The 14,334-nt window shown below is 36.5% G+C and overlaps 2 protein-coding genes across 8 annotated transcripts in view; one reads left to right on the forward strand and one right to left on the reverse strand.

Moving 5' to 3' along the window:
* Nucleotides 1-3,069, reverse strand: part of Sap47 (Synapse-associated protein 47kD) — a 58,797-nt gene extending 55,728 nt beyond the window's left edge. For 3 of the 7 annotated variants that reach the window (XM_073076986.1, XM_073076984.1, XM_073076990.1), the window contains exons 1-2: nucleotides 2,707-3,068; nucleotides 1,282-1,488 (exon numbers count right to left, since the gene is read on the reverse strand). In XM_073076986.1, the coding sequence (XP_072933087.1) occupies nucleotides 1,282-1,488; nucleotides 2,707-2,837 (338 nt within the window). In that variant the 5' untranslated portion in view covers nucleotides 2,838-3,068. Of the gene's footprint in view, nucleotides 1-1,281; nucleotides 1,489-2,706 lie in introns of all 7 variants that reach the window. The other 4 variants (XM_073076988.1, XM_073076989.1, XM_073076987.1 and 1 more) reach the window with 2 other exon arrangements.
* A 366-nt stretch (nucleotides 3,070-3,435) lies between these two features.
* Nucleotides 3,436-14,334, forward strand: part of LOC140745250 (ubiquitin carboxyl-terminal hydrolase 8) — a 47,782-nt gene continuing 36,883 nt past the window's right edge. The window contains exons 1-11 of the mRNA XM_073076993.1: nucleotides 3,436-3,734; nucleotides 3,808-4,038; nucleotides 6,634-6,773; nucleotides 7,549-7,613; nucleotides 7,991-8,088; nucleotides 8,702-8,858; nucleotides 9,159-9,300; nucleotides 10,016-10,107; nucleotides 10,673-10,792; nucleotides 11,195-11,320; nucleotides 11,790-11,907. Of these exons, the coding sequence (XP_072933094.1) occupies nucleotides 3,628-3,734; nucleotides 3,808-4,038; nucleotides 6,634-6,773; nucleotides 7,549-7,613; nucleotides 7,991-8,088; nucleotides 8,702-8,858; nucleotides 9,159-9,300; nucleotides 10,016-10,107; nucleotides 10,673-10,792; nucleotides 11,195-11,320; nucleotides 11,790-11,907 (1,396 nt within the window). The 5' untranslated portion in view covers nucleotides 3,436-3,627. The remainder of the gene's footprint in view (nucleotides 3,735-3,807; nucleotides 4,039-6,633; nucleotides 6,774-7,548; nucleotides 7,614-7,990; nucleotides 8,089-8,701; nucleotides 8,859-9,158; nucleotides 9,301-10,015; nucleotides 10,108-10,672; nucleotides 10,793-11,194; nucleotides 11,321-11,789; nucleotides 11,908-14,334) is intronic.

Consider the following 14,334-nt stretch of genomic DNA (forward strand, 5'->3'; position numbering starts at 1 on the left):
GCTGATGTCATCTTACATAATTTGAAACGAAGCTAAAAAATCTTGGTTGGTAATGTTCATTTGTAATTTTTTTAATTGTAATTTTGCGAATTTAATAAAATATGGTCAGATATATACAATGGGACATGGATCACTTACAAGATCATTATGAACATTTTTTATTCATATTTTTGGAAAATTTAGGTGAATAAATGAATAATGGTAGTTTTATTAAATACAATTTCAGCACCTTAAGAAAACATCGTTGAAATTAAAATTACGTAAATTAGTGTTACAAATTTAAAAAATAACATTAATTAAATTTAAGCCAATAGTAATAATTTTGGATTAAACAGCTGTATTATGGTAAGACAGTGCTATAAGCTGAAAGAAAGAAAATTGATTAAAAAGCATTCCAATTAGATGTAACTATTGAACCAATGGTAATTTGGATTTCGTGCTGAGAGCATAAGCATGTGATTTCGAAGATATGGTTAGTAATATAGGAATTTAGCATCAATTGAGTATTTTATTGCAATGCATGGTGTAATATGTCTGGCGAATAAGAATGGTTCTTCTAATCCACCGCGTATGATTTTTGGTGACAAAATATGGTGCAATTTCATTAACATAATTTATTACGTTATATTATTAGAAAATCTAAGTTTATATTCTGTGTAAGTCCTCTAATTGCAAGATCTAAGCTTCTCTTCTTCATTCTCTCTATCCTTAACCAATATCTCGAAGGAGAGGTTCCCATTTTTTTGTTACAAGTTCAGAGTAGTTCTCGCGTATCCGCGTTCAGTCGAAAATGTTACGTAACCACGTCATTCCCGGAGCCTGACTTCGCACTTCGCGGCAGCGGCGGATTTCAACCAAATTACGCCGTAGGGATTTTTATGGCGTCAATTTTTTAATCAGATTCTGAAAGACGATATTTTCATTTTCGGATGGAAGTAGGATTGCGTAAATCGTAATTAATCTAGTTAAATTGGAAGGAGTCATTTTCAACTGTCATGAAATTTTAGCAGGCCCACATTTTACTTTCATATACCTTTTCGTATTAGAAACCTTTGCTTAATAATTATGTTAATTATATACTTTTACACACAATAAAATAGCTTCATAAGAATACTCATATTGTTTTTCTGAAGCAAAGAAAAATTGCACCAAGTTCAATCACCAATTATGACCAAAGAATTGCTTTACCATAAATTTCTCTCCATCAACCAGAAACACCACACCAAAGCGATAAAGTGAGTAACAAACACGCAAACTCATTTATCCGCCCACCCCTCGTACCTATTATACCTAGAGTTATCATCATCGTCCTTGCCCTCCGGCTTGGGCTCCGCTTCAGGCTCCACGGGCTGCGGGGCTTCGGCAGGCTCTGCAGGGGGAGCTTCATTTTTCCTCAGCCCCGGGATTTGGATGCCGGAGCCCAGCCACCCAGTCATCTGGGACTTCACGTTGGTGATCAGATCCAGCTTGCTGCCTGCTTTGGTTGGGCTGCAAAAGAAATGGAATTGTTAGAACAGAATTTAATACTATTCTTGAATACACACCCTATTTTTTTAAATAATAGAAGTTATATAATGTCTTTAAATCAAACTTTCATCCCTTTACAATAAGCAGGAAATACAAAGAATTTCATAAAAATCCTGTTTGGGAGTAGTTGAAAGGATATTACTGCACCTTAGGAATCCAATATTTTTGGACAAGTATTGCAATAATTTATAAGAAAATTCTCATACTAAAATCTGTATTATATTATACCTATCACTGCAGCCTATTATTATATAAATTGAAGTAAGAAAGGAAAATGTTATTGAAAAGAGACATAGATGCATAATTGCCAAGGGTATTAGTACATTCTGCCAACCACACCCACCCAATTGCAGTTGAACAAATAATGCTAGCATTTCACTGAATTTATTGTACACTCTAAAGTGTAAGTTGATTCTTATTGGAATATAACTTCAAAAATTATTATCAAATACCATTTCTTCGGTTATAAAAGCCTACTATAAAAATTTAATTGGGATTTGGATTTAAATCAAGGGGTCTGAGAGCTTGAATCCTTTTCAAATTAAATTTAACTTTATTGTGATTCCATTTTACCCCATAAATGTATACCTATGAATCCTAAACCTTAACTATTGTAAGAGTCAATTGTTTGTGGAATAAAATTGAACTGGTTTTTTTTTTCAAAATCGTTTTAAAATCCTAATTCAGTTTCTAGGGAAACTAGAAATCCATATCCAATATCCAGATAGAAATAAAAAAAAAATAAACTCCTACTTATCATGTTTTAATGTATTCCGTTTTTGCTATTCCTCAGTACATGGTTATACATAGTATTGCAAAGATGAGGCAACTAAGCTTAACATTGTACAATAGTTTCATTATATTCCACTCCCTGGATCAATATGCAGGTTATGCAATCAAAAAGTCAACTTTTTGGCAACCGGCTAACAATTTTCTAGAATACTGCATTGCAGCAGATCAGCGCCTGGAAAAGGGGACCTGTGTATCTGAAAAAGAATCATCGACATATTGGCTCTTTACCTTACCTTTTTACGCGAACAATAGGTGGATTCCACTAAAAGAATCGTTCATGACCTAATTTCGGTCCGCTATCGACCCAATTTTCCGGTTTTCACGAACCACGACGTACATTTGAATGGAGAATATGCGAGTGAAAAACGTAAACAAAGAGCTACGTACCTTTGTTTTTCGCCCTCGGCGGATGCCTCGCCCGTCGCCTCCTTGGTCGGGGTGGGCACCTCCTCTTCCTGGGGCTCGCCCTTCGCGGCCCCCATCCACGAGCTGACTTGGTTGGTGAGTCCTGAAAACATTTTCACTGGCACTATCTACTACTACACAAGACACGAACACTCTTGCTACGCTGCGACAGCCTCGCACATGACACACGCGCCGACTGCGAAACGCCCGTAGAAAGCGTGATCAGCTGAAAAACTAAATGGAACACCGCAATCGACCAGTGGAAGCGAGAAAAATTTCATTGCGCAGGAAAACTCGCGCACCTTGCGCTGCGCTATTTGCGAACGAACGTCATAATTTAGGGAAGGGGTGGTTCTTAAACGTTCCGTTTTATTCATAATAACATCAGTAAAGTTTTGACAATGAAAATAAATCGATATTTTTAAGAAGTAAGGAAACCGATCGATTTAATTTTAAAAATCACAAATTATCGGAAATTGTGTAGTTTCATTACAATATTCCTGACTAGTGAATTTAATCAGGACAGTTAAGGTCATATAAACCCTTAATAAATATTATAGGCGTGTGACTTGTGAACTTAGCGCATAATCAATAAAATCGATAAAAGTAAAAATTTGTAACTTTTGTTGACCTAATATCTCAGAATTTAAGACAAAGAATGTAAAAAAGTCAAAGGAATGAAACGAAAAAAGTTGACAAATGATGCAATGGTCGAATGACATTAGTGACGTTTTCTGAACTTTTCTGATTCCGATATTTATATCCGCGGATTTTATTATTTCTACTCATGAAATTTTCCAACAATCTAAGTGTAATCCATGACAAATGTGATACTTAGTGGTTTCTATTCTTTTAAAACCACTTATCTCTATCGTTGACCAGCGGGATCCTGTAGAATCCATCATGACGGATACGCGTCGAATACAAGTGCAACTCCATTTGGGGCAGTGTATAGAAGATTTGGATAAATTACACAATGTACCTGATTTAAAATCAAAAAGGGCTACAATGTAAGTAACCATGACTATTATTTTCATCATTTAAAATTGCGCGTTCATGGCTAAATGAGAGAATACTTTGTAGGTTATGCAAAACAGCCCTAAAGCTTTTCGAGAATGCTGAGGAGGCGAGGGAGAAGGGGGACGAGGAGTACTCGTATGTGTACTACATGAAGTACCTGAGGGTTATAGCATTCATCAGTAAGGACAAGGAGTATTTAAAAGACAAGACCTATTTCAACAATATGCTGGGAGCTAAGAACCCTAACAAAGCGATAGATGCCGCTGAGAAGCTGAAACTCAGTCTGATTGACAGGTGAGTGTGATAAGAGATATAAAAAGATTATGAATACTATAAACATAATTTGTCATTTTCTATTATTTTACTTGTACATATACTAGGAGTAAATCTTCTTTGTTATAAATGTATAATTATAGAGATAAAAATAATTTTGCCATATATTTTTTTTAATAAAAGCAGTGAGCATGTATTTCATTTGATACTAAGTGGCGACCTCTACGATTAACATAAAACAAGACACTGGACATACTTAAGGATGTATCAAAGATGTGTTAATAATAAATGGACACTTATCCTACCACACCCTTTGAATGGAACTTTCAATACAAATATGTGGGGAAATAGTTGAATTGAAAGAAATTATAACACATTTGCGATTACATATACATGTTTACATATTGTCTCGTTTTTATCTATATAAATTCATCATGTGCCATTATAATAACAGCAGCATCATAATAACAGCAGAGCGCTGCTGTGTTCTGTTTTGGGGTGGGGTTAAGGGTGGTATAAAAAGACATGGTTTTCTGAGGCATTCCAGCTTAGCCCTCATGGGTTGCGGCAATTCTGTAGGCCTCAGGTATAGTCCGAGCCAAACTGCTAGCTCGTTCTGAAGTTGTTGCGAGCAAGTGTATACAATTTGGTATGGATTCATTTCTATATTCAGAGCGGACTAGCAGTTTTACGCGTACTATAGAAAAGTAATCTTAACTGGGATTGATTGCAGATGTCCATGAGCAGCAGTAGTGACTTACCTTCAAGTGGAGGGCATGATCATCTGTATATTTTTAAACAAAAAAAGTCAGCCCACACCCACTAGTAAAAATAAATATTTAACTAATGTTAAAGTTGGAAAAACTGTTGTTTTTGTTTTCATAACATAATATGTAATGCAAAATAACAGCATAGGAAGGCTGCGCATTGTTTTAATATGCTTATATCTTGTCACATGCTACTGCGAGCTCCCTATGCATACTAAATGTTAATGTACCAAAGAAATATATGAAGTGCATTGAACTTACATATATTTTTCCCATGAATAATTGTTTTCTTTTTCACATGTCTGGTGATGACATTTTTGAACCCATTGGATGCACGCCTACTATACCATATCTCAATTTGAAGATGTTAGAACCCTTTGTGGTTTGATTCCGAAGGCAATATTGTCACACCTGTTTCTGCATAATAACAGCAGTGTTTAATCTACCAAAAGGATTGCTTCATTTCCTTTGTTTAGCTTAGCTGTGCTCTGTATCTTTAGTATGAGTTTTTATGTTTTACAAAAATGACGGTTTTTGTATTTATATGTTATGTTATATTTGTTTACATATTTCCCATACATTTCCAATCAGTTCTGATACAGTCCGCTAGGGGCGCTGATTGGAAAGTGTGGACAAATACGTAAACAAATACAAAAACAGTCATGTTTGTAAAAATGTAATAACTCGTACTAAGGCTACTAGTAGCTAAACAGTATTTTTATATGGTAGGATGTGAGCAAACAATTAGAGTTATGGATGTGAGCTAAGCATCTAGACTGCATTAGATATTTCCATAGTTCATCTTACTCTCTCAACATAGCTTTAAAGGTGGTAGAACCCTTTACGGTTCGACTCCGGCAGCACCACCGCCACATCTATTTCTACCTAATAACAGCAGTGTTAGGCGCTGCTGTGTTCCGGTTTGAAGGGTGTGGTAAGGGAGACAGACTTTTCGGAGGCGTTCCAGCTTAGTCCTCAAGGGTAGCGGCGCATCTGTGGCCGACTTCAGATAGGAATATCTAATCCTATCTGGGGTTGATTAAAAATGTCCTTGGGCGGCAGTAGCCACTTACCATCAGGTGGACTGCATGCTCGTCTGCTACTCCTATATTATAAAAAAAAAAAAAAAAAAACTTCTACACCCTCACTGGTTAGCTACTACGCACATCTCTGGTGGAAGAACACCATTATTCTACGTAATTTATATTCATATTTATACCAACCAACCTTTCACAAACATGGAATTCATCTATGAATACTATTTTACATTCACTGAGAATCCAATTAATGATAATAAAAGAGTTAACACACCAGTTGCATAATTTTATTTGAAAGTAAGCATTTACATGTTACATAATATATTCAATCAATTTCCTTATTCTGGTAGTAGTGATGTGATGAGTAATAGATCAATCAGGTTATTTATACATTCATAATAAATAATACTCAGCTATACAGGTGAAATAATTAGAAGTAATTTCTGTGGTATCCATGAGATTAGTAGGGGTGTGGACTGCCCCTCCATTATATCATAGGTGTGAAAAAAAACTCCTCCCCTTTTTGACTAAGGCAAAACAAAAAGAGTGTTATGTATATTATATAATTTAATAGCAACATAGTTTTCATATTCCGGTTCTGAGGACTACAATTTGAAATTACATAGACTAATTATTAATGTCAAGAAATACTTTACTGTAATATATTATTATATTATATTTTATTTACATTACTATTTTAGCCTTATATTTATGATAAAAATTGTGTTACCCCACATATACCACGATGACACAAAGCATACATACTATATTGTTATCAATATATGCAACCAATGAAACATTGCATATTTCAGATATGCTAAGGAGCAACAAACGCAACGGTTGAATGACATAAAAGAGAATGAACTGATCAAGCAGAAGATAGAAGATAACAGGAAGAAGGCTATAGAGGCTGTGGCTGTCCATGAGCCCCCACAGCCAGCTGGCTTACCAGGTAGCATCTTCAATATATGTACTTTAAAGATAGATATGTGGCATATGATCATGCAGTCATAACAGCAGTGTTAAATGTTGCTGTGTTCTGGTTTGAAGGGTGTGGTAAGGGAGACACACTTTCCCGAGGCATTCTAGCTTAGTCCTCAGGGATAGCAGCGCATCTGTGACCGATCTCAGGTAGGTATATCTAATCCTATCTGGGGTTGATTAAAGACGTCCATGGGCGGCAGTACCCATTTACCAACAGGTGGACACATGTTCGTATGCTACTCCTGTATACAGAGTGAATTTTTCAAATAGCCTTTCAGGGCCAAATCCGAAACTAGAAGGATTAGGACTAGATTAATGCTGAAAGGCCGATTTTGATAAAAATTAAAAATGCATAATTACTTTTTTAAAATATCTTTATATTCCCTAGCCGGGAATCGAACAAGTTCATTTTGGAAAAAATCATCCTCTATATTATTCCACTATCTAATAGTGCTGATAGACATTTATAATCAATCCCAGAGCAGATTAATAACCTGTCAGATGCCATGGATGCGTTACTATCTCTAAGGAGTAAGTTGGAATGCCTCTGATAAGTATATCTCTAAACACACCCTTCAAACCTGAAAACAGCAGCGCTACAATGCTGTTATTAGACAGAAATAGATGTGGTGGTGGTGTCTGAGTCTAACCACAAAGGGTGTTACCACTTTACTAATTTAGTTAAGGACATATAATTTATTTTATGTTGATTATTTTATTTTAAAATCTATTTCCATGCCTAGGTCCAGACGAGGTGATCATCAAGAGTGAGCAACTATATACCATTCTCAAGGCTGGCAAGCTAAAGGTAGGTTCTACAATATATAATTAACAAATTGTCAGATTTATAAAGGGAATAGGAAGAGTATCTTGAATTTTGAGTCATTGGATTTGAAAGAGAAGGAAAACTTTTGTTCGTCCCTACTCATTTTGGATTTTGTATCAATTCCATTATGACAAAGGTCAAATTTTTCCTAAGCTTCAAATTCCTAATAAACTTCGTACTTGAACTAAAAAATAGCATAATAGTATGTTTCTTGCGAAATACTTTATCTTTGTATGAAAATAATTTACATTGGCTGGTAGACGACCATTTTTCAAAATATTTATGTTATTATGATATTGCTTTCAAAATTTCGAGTAGACAAAACTTGTTCATGTATATTTACTATAATTTTTACACAGGTAATGATCCTAGACGCCCGGCCGCGCAAGGACTATGTCGACTCGCACATCATTCACCCGGCGTGCATCAGTGTGCCAGAGGAATGCATCTCCCCAGGGTATGTTAACCCATTATGTTTTAATATTAACCTTGTGTATGGTCAAATTATATATGGGGATTCTTTCGTTATGCATATAGAGGGTGAATTTTTCAAATAGGCCTTCAGAGCTAAGTCCAAAACTATAAGGATTAGTGAAAATGCTGAAAGGAGTTACGAGGCCGATGTTCCGCGTTCGATCCCCGGCCAGACAGACAGCTAAATAATTAATTTTAATATCTGGTCTGGGTCTGGGCGTCTGTGTTTTCGTCTTTTGGTGTCCGTAGCACTTAAAAAAATCAAAGTTTGAGGTTGTAACTATAGAAATCGTCGTCGTTGTTTTATGAAATTGTCAATGTCACATGACTGATATTGTCATATATGAAAACAGCCTCTATAAATATTATTTATAAGCTTTCCAGTCAGAAGTTACTTAATTGCAAACATGTTTGTTAATTAAATACTCTTCTCACTAAATTAATTCACTTGGTTATCTTCAACATATTATTCCTTGCTCGTGATCTCCACCTTCTATGTGTTCAATAATTTTAAGAAAGAAAAAATAAGCAGGAATAACTGTAGTACATAATGCATTGTACACATAAATTCTATTAATCTCCTGTTCTTCCCGCAGGCAATCAGCCAACGTCCTAGAGCAGAACCTACCCACGGGATCCCGTCGCGTGTGGTCCGAGCGCGCCAGCATGGAGCTGATCGTGATGCTGGACTGGTCCAGCACCGCCGTCATCCCCGGGAAGACGTTGCACCTTCTCAAGACCATCCTACTCAAGGTACACACACATGAAACTTAATAGATCACTAACTAAGCACACACACACACACACACACACACACACACATGTGTATGTGTTTTAAGCTGTGCAGCTTAAAACTCTTGAAGCGTTACTAACACAAACATAATGTTAATACACACAAATGCAGGTGATGTAAAACTCAAATTCGAAAATAATTAAAACACACACAAATACATATGAACATGTGCTTAAAAAGACGCCAATTTGAATTTCATTCTCCATTGACACATACATTATTATTATGTACCATAGTTATTTAGTTTTTTTTTTCATCAGTGGGACGTCAAAGTGCATTACGCCAGGCCTCCCCTGGCCCTCTGGGGTGGCTATGAAGATTGGCTTCTGAAATACCCATCCCTAACAACCAACCCTCAAGCAATACCACCAAGTCAAGATGCTATGTTGGACGATATGCTCGGTAAGTTATTATGAATTCATTGGGCATTTCAGAAAATAGGAATGTCTATCTTTTATCACTGGTAAATTTTTAGTAATATGTGTAAAATTCTAAAAGTAAGGGACCCAAGTTAACTTAATTGCACAATTTGAGTCTGAATAGTATAAAATAGCCTAAAATTAAGGATGATAATAATATTTTATACATGTTAACTGCTGCCTATTAAAATCTATTGCTAAGCGGCAATAAAATTCGTCGATTAAAATCTTACTTGAGTTTGCGAACAAATGCATTGCCATCCCTGAAGACTAATTTGGAACGCCTCTGATCAGTAAGTCACACCCTACCACACCTTTCAACTAAACGCAACTCTTAATATTGCTGTTATGAGGCAGAAATAGGTGTAGTAGTAGTGTCTCCAGAGTCGACATATTAATGGTTGTACCATCTTCAATAAAATCATCATGACAAGTCAACGGTCACCATACCGGTCTGTCGCGCAGAGTGTCCCGGGTACGATCCCCGGCCAGACACATATCTAAATGATGTATTTAGATTTGTTTTGTGATTGTTAGATGTTTCTGGTTGTGAGTGTTTGTCTATATATGTGTCTATGGCACCGACGACACGGAATCCTAGATAGGGCCATTAGTGTAGAGTCTGTAGAGTGTCTTTTTTATCCCAGCATTGAGAGAACCTATTATAATTTAGGAATAACACAATATTATTCTTGCAGGTGAGATAGAGTACCCGAACTGGTCTGAGGTGAGCCCGCCCCCGCCGTCGCGGCCGAAGCCCGGCGAGCCCGTCGTGGACAGAACCAGCAAGGTAAGTAAAGCCGCTAGTCCGCTCTGAGTTTTTTTTTTATAATATAGGAGTAGCAGACGAGCATACAGTCCACCTGATGGTAAGTGGCTACTGCCGTCCATGGACATCTGTAATCAACCCCAGATATATATAGATAGATAGATTAGATATTCCTACCCGAGTTCGGCCACAGATGCGCCGTTATCCCTGATGACTAAACTGGAACACCTCGGAAAACTATGTCTCCCCTACCATACCCTTCAAAACGGAACACAGCAGCGCCTAACACTGCTGTTATTAGGCAGAAATAGGTGTGGCGGTGGTGCCGCCGGAGTTGAACCACAAAGGGTTTTACCATCTTATTTATAGTAATTCCTTTTGTTTACTGGTCGTTTAGACAGTTGGTCAGTTGGACTGCATGCTCGTCTGCTACTCCTATATTACAATAAAAATATAAAATCATGAAATGTGTTACATCAATGCGCTATTCCGTGCCATCTTAACTAACATTTTTTCAAATGCGCCAAAAGAGGTATAATTTCAAAGATTCTTGGATTTTTTGTTCATTAGTCAATATCTGTGTTAGGTGGCGGCGGTTCAACTGTACGAGGAGCGAGCCCGCAACATGGCGATGATACTGGACGAGCAGAAGCGCATCGCGGACACCTCGCTCACGCTGGAGATGCAGCGGATCGAGGCTGAACAGGTCAGTCGTTCTGCAATTACAGCTGGACTGATGCTGGATTGGCAGGAGGATGGGTTCTGGATGAGTGGGAGATTGGACATGCTTTAACATTTATTTTGTGTTTATTAATGCAAATAGATTAGTAAAGATTACTCACTCCTAACAAGAAAATGTAACCAGTTTTGACAATTGAAATTGTCGCTGTCATCTATTTTCGTGATTGAAAAATATTAAAAAAATGTAGTTTTTAAATCATTTACAAATGAAATGATATTTCTCCGCACTTTACATAGTAACGTGATGTACGTGAGGCGCATGTACAGGCGCATGGCGACGCGACTAGTTTCAGTTAACTCCGAATATAGAGCGGACTAGAAGTTTGTCGCGGAGTGTCATGGTTCATATATAACGTGGTGTGCGCAGGACTGGGAGAAGCTGCAGGCGCAGCGCTCGGCGGAGCAGCGCGCGGAGCTGCGCGCCGTGTTCCAGCTGCGCGAGCAGGAGATCATCTCGCAGCTCATGCAGCTCGAGAACAAGCAGTACGACATGGTGAGCTACACACACACACACACACACACACACACTGAACACAATAGATAATTGATGATAATGTACGACATGATGAGTGGTAGGTACGACATGGTGAGACACACGCGCACACACACACAACGCTAACTCGAACAACTACACTAATTTACTTTGCTAAATTCCCAAAAAACTTCACTAAGATTGACATGATTGTTGACATTCAAGTACGCAAAAATAACCTATCTGAAACAGATATCGAAATGTAAATACTTAAGTTCAAAACTTTCAACCACAGGAGTCAACCATATCTGGTCATTGTGGCATGTAGAAGCTTATTTTTCTTCCTCAATCTATTTTAGCAGCCAAAATATAAAACGATACTATATTATAATATAGAAATATAACACTTACAAACTTTTGTTATAGACTCGATAGAAGTAAAGTTTCTCTTGAAATTAATCAATTAAACATATTATTCTACATTTGACAGGAGCAAGAGAACCAGAGCCTCCGCGAGCAGCTGGACGAGTACCAGCGCCGCGAGCGCGAGGAGGCGGAGCGGCTGGCCGACGCCATCGTCAAGGAGCAGGCGCCCGGACCCGACGCCGGTAAGCTGGGCGTGTGTGTACAGGAGCGAGGGGTCCGGAGCCCCGAGAGCAGCTGGACGAGCACCAGCTGCATTTCTAGCACTTCATTTTATATATTTTCTGTATAAAAACATTAAACACCTTTTGGTAGCTCTTGGAGATAAGCAGAATTTGAAATTGTAAGATTGATAATTTTTTAGAGCGAATCTTGTGATGGTGTAGACCTATTGTGTTTCATTGCAAGAAAATAAGATTACGCGTTTGATTTGTCAGTAACATCTGTGGATGTTTAGATAACTATCTAAGGATTGATTATGAAGTCAATTTAAAAGTAAAGTGAAGTTTATGGGCTAATGCAAAAAAGGTACAGGAATTTTGAAAAAATAGTAATCTTTTTTTTATTTTTTATAATATTTAGGTATCATTGTATACTGAAGAGGAAGAAATTAATATTTTGAAGTGAAAACTTCATTGGAGGCCTCACTTTTTGTGATAGGTAAAAAATGCTAAATTCGCGGTAGGACACGTGGCCTGATCGAAAATTCATAAGACGGTAAACCTAAACTGCAAAATTCGAAATGTCTGTTTCATTTTTTATTATATTTTATCACTCAGGTTAAGTTTCGAAAGTTTTCACTTGTGCCAGCACTTCCAGTGTGAAACCTCTATTCTATATTATTATTATTCTACAGGGTCTGTCGTTAATAATGGATAACCCGTAAACTGGAGTTGGTTTGGATGTGAAACTGTAAGAAAATCGTATCTTCTTGCCAGGGATTCTAACCATGTGAAAATGGCGTAGCCTTTTATACTTTTTTATAAATTTCCCTACTTTTTTCATTTATTCAGTTGCCATTTCATCAAATTTAGGTATTTCTGTGTGATATTTTTAGTATTATACTCCTGAAGACGTGTATTATCTAATTTTAGTACAATTTACAGGTGTTTTTAGCGTTAAATATTATCAAAATCGTCTTTTTATGCCTTTTTTAAACTATTTTTTTCTTTATCTCAACTTTTGATAATTTACTGTGAAAAAAAAAGTACGGCGCTATAGCTGCCCATGATCTTAATAAATTGTCTAGTATGTGTAGATTCTAAAAAGGTATTACAATGTGTACTTTACAAGCAATATTAAGTTACAGGAGCGAGATCATAATCAAGGTCAGAATTTTGATTTTCCAAGTATTTTTATAAATGTTTATAAAACTTCGTCATAATGATTTTATTCTACCAAGATTCTTTACACAAACACTATCGGGCCACTAATAAAGATTTTTAAGAAAAAAAAACAGGCTGTTTTAAGTAAAAAAAATATCATAACTTCATGGTAATAATGTAATAAAAGTGTTCAAATTTAAAATTATGCGACAAACATTTTGCGACAAGTTTATTCGAAAAAAGAATCATCGAACGATTGATGGTCATTGTTGTTGTTGTTGTCCCTTTCACACTCACGGTGTGTGAAAAGATTAGCATGTTTTTGGCGCGCTCCTGATTGTAGAGTGTACACATCTTAGTGTGATTTTGACAATCGCATGTGCTCTTATTTTCATTACTTTCATCAATTTGTTACTGCTTTCTAATATCGGATTTTGATTTGCCTTGTGATTTGGAATTGTGGTGATACTGACGACTTAGCTCTCATTTACGGACATTGTTTTGTAAGCAATAAATACTGTAGAAGATTTGCGTGCGCGCATTCAAGTAGCAGCAAGTAAAATTGAAGAAGCTGGTTATGCGCGTCGGATTAAAAGATCTTTTATTAGGCGATGTAGAGCGTGTATTTCTGCCGGCGGAGGGCACTTCGAGCATTTAGTTTAAGTTATTGATAAAATATTTTTTTTACTAAAAACAACCTCTTTTTCTTCTGAAAATCCTTATTAGTGGCCCGATAGTGTTTGTGTAAAGAATCTTGGTAGAATAAAATCATTATGACGAAGTTTTATAAACATTTATAAAAATACTTGGAAAATCAAAATTCTGACCTTGATTATGATCTCGCTCCTGTAACTTAATATTGCTTGTAAAGTACACATTGTAATACCTTTTTAGAATCTACACATACTAGACAATTTATTAAGATCATGGGCAGCTATAGCGCCGTACTTTTTTTTTCACAGTAAATTATCAAAAGTTGAGATAAAGAAAAAAATAGTTTAAAAAAGGCATAAAAAGACGATTTTGATAATATTTAACGCTAAAAACACCTGTAAATTGTACTAAAATTAGATAATACACGTCTTCAGGAGTATAATACTAAAAATATCACACAGAAATACCTAAATTTGATGAAATGGCAACTGAATAAATGAAAAAAGTAGGGAAATTTATAAAAAAGTATAAAAGGCTACGCCATTTTCACATGGTTAGAATCCCTGGCAAGAAGATACGATTTTCTTACAGTTTCACATCCAAACCAACTCCAGTTTACGGGTTATCCATTAT

This window comes from Epargyreus clarus, unplaced genomic scaffold (assembly GCF_041222505.1).
Source record: "Epargyreus clarus isolate Ecla_fem2 unplaced genomic scaffold, WU_Ecla_fem_2.2 ptg000010l, whole genome shotgun sequence".
Classification (NCBI taxonomy): Eukaryota; Metazoa; Arthropoda; class Insecta; order Lepidoptera; family Hesperiidae; genus Epargyreus; species Epargyreus clarus.